Source organism: Maniola hyperantus, chromosome Z (assembly GCF_902806685.2).
Source record: "Maniola hyperantus chromosome Z, iAphHyp1.2, whole genome shotgun sequence".
In the NCBI taxonomy this organism is placed as follows: Eukaryota; Metazoa; Arthropoda; class Insecta; order Lepidoptera; family Nymphalidae; genus Maniola; species Maniola hyperantus.
The window spans coordinates 422893-431175 of NC_048564.1; the positions used below are offsets into that span (position 1 = coordinate 422893).

Below are 8283 nucleotides of genomic sequence, written 5' to 3' on the forward strand. Positions count from 1 at the left end.
CGTTTTCTTATAGAGTTTTCAAATGCGAGCCTACATATATCAGGCGAGGTCCTTAATAGGATCGGACTCGTCGGGTCTGTCGGACCCATTCGCGAGAATAATTATTGGCGATTGTAGCGGCACTACCCAAGTGATCGACGAGACCCTGAGCCCCACGTGGGACGAGCTCATTGTCTTCAACGACGTGCTTCTGTACAGCACGGTCGTCTACATCAAAGCTAATCCGCCGACTGTAGTGGTGGAAATATTCGATCAGGACAAAGTAGGCAAGTCTGAATACATAGGCCGAACTCTAGTCAGGCCTGTCGTAAAATCTTACGACGAAGTATGCGACAGCAGGCAATTCCCACCTTCTCTCGAATGGTTCGAAGTCTCCAGAGGGGATTCTAAAGCTGGCGAACTTTTGGCAGCATTTGAGCTTTTAGAAATACCTAAGAAACAAGATGCATCCGTACTACCCGAACTACCGCCACCCAAAGAGATAATCGGAAAAGCCCCGACTGATGTTAAGAAAGATATAGTTTATCCAGTGCCGGTGGGGATTCGGCCGACTCTCTCCAAATATAGACTGGAAGTGCTATTTTGGGGCTTACGTGATTTAAAACGCATCCATTTGCTCACCGTGGACAAACCTCGGGTGGACCTCGAGTGCGCTGGAAACATTATATACTCGACAGTGATCCAGAATGCGAAGCGTAATCCGAACTTCGCTTACCCCGTCAAGTACATGGACGTGGAACTCCCCGACCAGGACTTGTACCGGCCGCCGCTCACCATCCGCGTGGTGGACTGCCGCAGCTTCGGGAGGGTCACACTCGTCGGGACGCACACCATCAACTCTATCCACAAATACATTTACACACCGATGAGCAAACGCGAGAGGGAAATAGAGGAACGTAAAAAGTCACTGATTCAACTGGAAAATGTAGATTTGCGCGCTAATTGCATTATTCAAGACGATGTGTATTATACCGTCGAGAACGAAAGGGAGAGCTGTCCGCTGCTGACTCGGGAAGGACTATCGACGTACGGCTCCAGAGTCCAGCCCGTGCGGAAACAGCTCGGCGCGAAGGGGAAAGGCTCCAAGAGGAAGGCCAGTGCGGATTCGGTTATCGATGATGATGAAAGTAGCAAGGATTGGTGGACGAAGTATTTCGCCTCTGTCGAAGCGATGATCGAAGGAGAAAAGGAAAATAAGAAAGAACGCCACGATTATTTGCAAGAACCGCAGGTGGCTTACATCGGGGAAGCTGGCTCGTCGCGCGAGGAAGCTCACTGCTCGCACCAGGAGCCCACCCGCCCCAAGCGGCCCTCGCGCGTGCTCGCTGCTAATTTGTCAGTGGCGCCTTGTCGTACCCTCGTGAAGAAGAATGAAATTCCCAAGTCAGCTTTGACTAAGGTAAGGTAGTAAAGCAAATAAATTAGGAATTTGATAAATAATGAATGACTGACCTTTCTTCAACACCTAGATATACCCGCACGAGCTGGAAGCTGTGCCGGAGTATGAGGAGTTCAAGGAGTGGCTGCACTCGTTTGAGTTGTATCGCGGCAAAAAGACCAACGACGAGTGTGAAGATGATAACCGAGTGGTTGGCATATTTAAGGTGATCTCTCGTACTCATTTTGTAAAAGGAAAGCGATGTGACACGTTCCATCTTGCACGATACTTATTATGATTTCTTCTCTTCCGTGTTTTCTTGTTCGTTGATTCCTTTTGGTGTACCCTTACCCCTCGCTTGTGTTTCTGTCTATATATTCTCTATATATTCACGCTACACTACGTACCTGCTCTCTAAAGTCAAATTGCCATTCTTGTTTAAAAGAGAAAACTCTTGTTTTAGGGCGCTATTAAAGTTTATAAATGGCCGCTACCAAGAGGAATCGATGACCATACAGTAATGGGCTTTGACCCCAACCATGGATTTTTCCAAGGTGTCCCGAATAACGACCCCATACATGTTTTAGTACGTGTTTACATCGTTAAGGCTACGGGTATTCACCCCATGGACTTGAACGGCAAAGCTGATCCCTATATAGTTCTGCATCTAGGATCAAAAAAGATAAGCGACAAGGAGAACTATGTGTCGAAGCAGCTCAACCCAGTATTCGGGAAGTGCTTTGAGATCGAGGCGACTTTCCCGCAAGATTCCCTGCTGACGATCCAGGTGTACGACTGGGACTTGCTGGGAGCCGACGACCTGATCGGCGAAACCAAGATCGATCTCGAGAACCGCTTCTACAGCCGCCACAGGGCAACGTGTGGACTGCCGATGAAGTACGAGGAGTGAGTACTGATCTACGTCACCATGAATCCATCGCCAGCCCACTACTGGGCATGCTGCTGGCCCAGTGGATTGGTAGACTTCCCACACATCTTTGAGAAGATTTCCTTTGAGAGAGAGGTTTCTTCACGATGTTTTCCTTTACCTTTAAAACGTGATGTTTAATTGCTTAAAACGCACTAGCTCCGAAAAGTGAGAGGTGCGTGCCCGGAATCGAACCCCTGACTTCCCGAATAGAAGACCGACACGACGTCTTATCCATCGGCCATCACTGCTTGTTATCTTTATAAATTAGAAAATCTTTATCAGTGAAACTCATTAGGTACATTGGAATTCAAGCTAGGAAAGCCCGTATCTCAGGGGCTTTTCATCAAACTGTCGTCTGACATAATATCAGGAGCACTTTATAATTATTTATGCAACTGTTGTATAAAGATGGGTACTAAAACACGAAAGTGGGTTTATAGATAGATAATAGTATCACTTGAGTGTTTTAATACCTAATTATCAACAGTTGCATACAAGACTTTATCTACACCCATAATATGAATTCTCTATAAAAGATTCTGAAACAGTTTGTTCACTGGTAGCCTAACATCATCCATTACTGAGTACGTATATACAAATAAGTAAACTAAGTATTAATTTTTTTTTTTTTTTTTTTTTTTTTTTCCTTATTGTTGAGTGCCAATTAGCTACTCAATTATATTACGATCTAGCCTAATGTATGACTAATAAGTAATTTTATTTTAACCTAAACTTATAAATTATCTTATATACTAAGAAATTGTCCACTGACGCATCTTAGTCTTTCTTGATTTGAGATATGACACTTTGTTCACGTGTTCTTTCAGCACTTACACTATGTACACTATCACTAATCACTATACACTAACTCAAAAGGTGTGGTCCTTTTTAGTCTTCTCACTGACTCCGTTACGTCAAGCAGCTGGATTGCTTCAACGTTAACGTGGTGGTGAAGCCTATAGTCGTGGGCTTTGGCAGATTTGGTGATAACTTTATGGACGTATTCAATTTGAAGGTCCCTATGAATATCATCATTTCTGATGTACCAGGGTGCATTTACAATATTCCTGAGTACTTTGTTTTGGAACCGTTGGATGATTTGGATGTTACTTTTTTTGGTACAGCCCCACAGCTGTATGCCATAAGTCCAAATGGGCATCAGGACTTGTCTGTACAAAAGAATCTTGTTGTGTATTGACAGCGAGGAATATCTACCAAGTAGCCAATACATCTGTCATCTAAGTATTAATGAAACAATTATTTATTGTAGTAGTAATTTATATTTTTTATCGCTAGATATAGTTGATCAGGTGCTTGACTTAAAAACCTATTTATTTCATCAGGTGAAAACGTTTTCGATTTCTTGCCGGTATAGCCTTCTCCTTTACGTTTTAACAAGACAATTGATTTTGAATATTTTGAGATATCCACGTTGTGATGAATACTCAGCGTACTTTTGAGCATTGAGTAGAAAGTCCATAGGGATGAAGATTTAAATTTCTCTGATAGGTCTTAAAAATAAACTAAAAGTACTTCTTCAGAAAATGATTTACTGCCCTTTCATATTTTCCAATTGATAAAACCTTGATACGTTTTTTTATAGTGCTTTCGTGAATTTTCCGGTAGTAATTTGTTAGAAATATCCTTTGCAGCGTTTAAAATATCTAGCGGTGTGGTTTCGAAGCTTGAATCGCTCATTTTATTGTAAACAAAACAATAAAAATCACGTAAAAATATTGAAGAAAAATGGCGGGGATTCGTATATTTTACTTTTTTTTACGGCGCACGGCGCGGGGTTTGGTAGCGAAAGATGCGTTCAATGACAATGTTCTTTTTTTGAAATTCTTACAAATACCACGCATCAAGCAGTAAGAATGTGGCTGTCTGTTGTCTGTGGCCCTATGCGCAGAGATCGAAAAAAATACAAAGGAGTGTTATTATGAAATTCAGTACAACATTATAACACTCTTTGGATGCTTTAATGGTTATTAAGATATTGGGTGTTTTAATGGTGGCAATAAGCTAACTGTTTCAGAATCTTTTATAGAGGATTTAAAGCATGGGTGTAGATAAACAAATAAAAATAATTCAGCACTGTTGATAATCTTGAGTATAAGTATATTACAATTAGAATAGTTATTATTCAAAATAGTCATTGGTGCTACTGTACGGAACCCTTCGTATGCGAGTCTGACTCGCACTTGACTAGTTTTTAGGATTCCTCAAAAGGAAAAAAGAAACCCTTATAGGATCACTTCGTAGTCTGTCTGTTTGTCGTGTCTGTCAAGAAACCTATAGGGTACTTCCTGTTGATGGTAGAGGTAGGTCTTATAGCACACATAGGAGAAAAATCCAAAAACCGTGAACCGTGGTTACAGCACAAAAAAATTAAAATATGTTAATGAACAAAAATTGGTATTTTCAACTTTCAAAGTAAGATTAGTATAGCATGTGGGGTATCATATGAAAGGGCTTTATCTGTATATTTTAAAAATGATTTTTATTTATTTTATGCATAATAGTTTTTGATTTATCGTGCAAAATGTAAAAAAATACGACTTTAGTGCGTAACCCTCGGTGCGCGAATCTGACTCTCACTTGACTGTTTTTTAGGCAAGGATACAATCGCTGGCGGGACGCTATGAAGCCTACACAGATTCTGGCGAAGCTCTGCAAGGACGGCAAGCTGGACCCGCCGATCTACGAGTACGGGCGGGTCAAGGTCGGCCGCACGATCTTCAACATGCCGATGGACGACGAGCTGTTCGCCGACCCGGACACCGTGGAAGAGCAGATGGCTCTGAACGTGCTGCGGCGCTGGCAGGAGGTGCCGCGTGTGGGCTGCCACCTCGTCACCGAGCATATCGAAACCCGCTCCCTCTACAATCCGAGCAAACCAGGTAAATCTAAACTTGGGGTTATTCAAGGGGTGGATCAACAAATTGCTGAAAGGCCGGCAACGCATTGGCGGTTCCTCTGGTACTGTAAATGTTCGACGGTAATCACTTAACATCATGTGAGCCGTCTGCTTGTTTGCTCGCTATTTTTCCTTTAAAAAAATGACTAGGATATACCATGGACTTATACCGTGGACTATATACAAATTTCTAACCCCTTTTTTATCCCTTTAGGAGTTGAATTTTCAAAAATCCTTTCTTAATGGATCTCTACGTCATAATAGTTATCTGCATGTTATCTGCATGCCAAATTTCTAACCCCTTTTTTATCCCTTTAGGAGTTGAATTTTCAAAAATCCTTTCTTAATGGATGTCTACGTCATAATAGTTATCTGCATGTTATCTGCATGCCAAATTTCTAACCCCTTTTTTATCCCTTTAGGAGTTGAATTTTCAAAAATCCTTTCTTAATGGATGTCTACGTCATAATAGTTATCTGCATGTTATCTGCATGCCAAATTTCAGGCCGATCCGTCCAGTAGTTTGAGCTGTGCCTTGATAGATTAGTCAGATGAAATTTATTACGATCTATACCATGGAACTATGAATCAGCTTATCTTATTACCAAGGTGTTTTGTGCGTGCTATTGTTACGATAGTGCCCCGAAAAATTTAGATCCTTAACTTTCAAACTACATTTCAGGAATCGAACAGGGTCGACTTGAAATGTGGGTGGACATGTTTCCGATGGACATGCCCCTGCCCGGCCCCCCTCTAGATATTTCTGCTCGCAAGCCCAAAGCCTATGAACTCAGAGTCATCGTCTGGAATACTGATGACGTAGTGCTGGAAGACGACGAGTTCTTCACTGGAGAGAAGATGTCCGACATATACGTGAAAGGGCAAGTGTTCAATAAATACACTTTCAACTCCTGACTATGGTCTGTTTTTCCTTAGTTTGCTTAAGAATAAACAAACCGCAAAAATCTTCTTGTATCAACGCGTAGGTAAGCGACACGATTTACCAAGCGCTTTAGAGCTAGCGACACCACGGTAAATTTCCTTACGTTTTTTCCCCACAAAATCTGTGAACTATAGAACTACATAGAAGCGCGCATACTCCGGAATTAATTCCGCACCGGATTTTAATCGATTTAAATTAGCGGGCAGTATGTCTGCAGCATCAGGATTAAAGAGTTGGATCCAGAAATTTTTATGGGACCACCAAGGAAACTTCCTCTATTGATTTAAAAAAATGCAAATTGGTCTAGAAACATCGAACAAATCGGTGTACATACATAAAAAAAAGATAGAAACGGACTGAAAATTTACGGATGTTAAAACGCACCGCAACTCGCCGCACCGCAGTGCGCGCTCACACTTAGACTTTCTGGAGTTAGGGTTTTCACTTGTATCATGATTTCATTGCCAGCTTGCGGTAACAAAGTGCCGCGTATAGTTCACCGTCTTTGTCTGTCAGTATGTCTGTCTGTCCGTCGTATCTCTTAAGACCGGTCAAGGGAAGCAAAACCTACACGGTACTTCCCGTTAACCGACTAAACCTACAGGGTACTAACCGTGCCGAGTCATGAAATTTGGCAGGTACTAGGTAGCACTGTCATAAACAAAAAAAGTGGCATTTCTTGTACGATGGTACGAAGCCTTCGTGTGTTAGTCCAACTCGCACTTGACCAGTTCTTTGTAATCTTGAAGGTGGTTGAAAGGCCCTGAAGACTGTCAAAGCTCGGACATCCACTACCGCTCTCTGACCGGGGAAGGGAACTTCAACTGGCGTTTCATATTTCCTTTCAACTACCTGGAGGCCGAGGAGCGCATAGTGATCACTCGCAAAGAGTCTGTGTTCTCATGGGACGAGAGTGAGAGCAAGATACCGGCGCGGCTCGAGCTGCAGGTGTGGGATGCTGACCATTTCTCAGCAGATGATTTCTTAGGTAAGCAGTACAGGTTGACAGTATTTCACAGTTTTCAAAAAAACCCCGACTGTCGTTTGAACTGCATCTTTTTAAGTACGCACATTACAGCGCATAAACTCCACCATTTTCAGTTTAAGAATATTTTATGTAGGTACCCTGTGACACTCGCGCCTATAGGACGAATCTAATGATGTATCATATATATTTTATCTAAATCGGTTGAGCCGTTGATAAGCTACGAGCGGACGTAGAAAAGCGCATACATACATGTCCCTTAACCCTTCACATAACCCTTAACACGAAACACATAACCCTTCTTTTGAACTTTGTAGCAGTCGACTAAATATCACGTGATCATTTTCATATGTATCACTGCTACTTATCTTACTAACTTTAAGAAGCCTGTAAAAATTACGGAGTGAAATCTCACAAAGTTTAAAAACTGTTACATTTAATCCAAATTTCGTGCATGCACGCCGTCGACCTACGCTACGACGCTAAATAGCGCGCGAGTTAGAACTCTCACATCGCTGCGTTAGAACTTAGAAAAGGCATCTGGCTTAATTAATGTAGCAAACAATCGTTTACTACATTTCACGGAAAGCGTATTTTCATCCCACCGCTGCCACTGTCGCCATGTTGTAAAACAACCAGCTACTCGGTAGTGACGACTCACGATCTTTAATAAGTATTTAAATAAATTATTGTACTACTTACATGATTCATTAATAATACTCGTAGATTATACTAAGTAATTAAGTATTGTACAACAACAATCAATCACATTTTTTAATGACAACTTGTTTATTATATTCTTTTAGGGGCAGTAACACTAGATCTGAACCGGTTCCCGCGCGGGGCCAAATCTTCAAAACTGTGTACATTGGACATGCTGCGCAACGATGGCTCCGTGCCGATGGTCAACATCTTCAGGCAAAAGCGCGTGAAAGGCTGGTGGCCTTTCTATATCAAGCGGGATACGGAAGAGATGGAATTGACGGGCAAAGTGGAGGCTGAGATCCATCTGCTGACTGTAGAGGAGGCTGAGAAAGCGCCCGCTGGGCTAGGACGTAGCGAACCGGATCCCTTGGACAAACCAAAGTAAGGAGAAATATATAGTACCCTGCAGGAAATATTGTACATC

The 8283-nt window shown here is 42.2% G+C and overlaps 1 protein-coding gene across 3 annotated transcripts in view; it reads left to right on the forward strand.

Moving 5' to 3' along the window:
- Positions 1-8283, forward strand: part of LOC117995633 (otoferlin-like) — a 97238-nt gene that overhangs the window by 80900 nt on the left and 8055 nt on the right. For 2 of the 3 annotated variants that reach the window (XM_069508959.1, XM_069508957.1), the window contains exons 19-25: positions 14-1399; positions 1470-1604; positions 1842-2284; positions 4923-5209; positions 5909-6107; positions 6919-7157; positions 7961-8240. In XM_069508959.1, coding sequence (XP_069365060.1) covers positions 14-1399; positions 1470-1604; positions 1842-2284; positions 4923-5209; positions 5909-6107; positions 6919-7157; positions 7961-8240 — 2969 coding nt within the window. The remainder of the gene's footprint in view (positions 1-13; positions 1400-1469; positions 1605-1841; positions 2285-4922; positions 5210-5908; positions 6108-6918; positions 7158-7960; positions 8241-8283) is intronic. The other variant, XM_069508958.1, reaches the window with a different exon arrangement.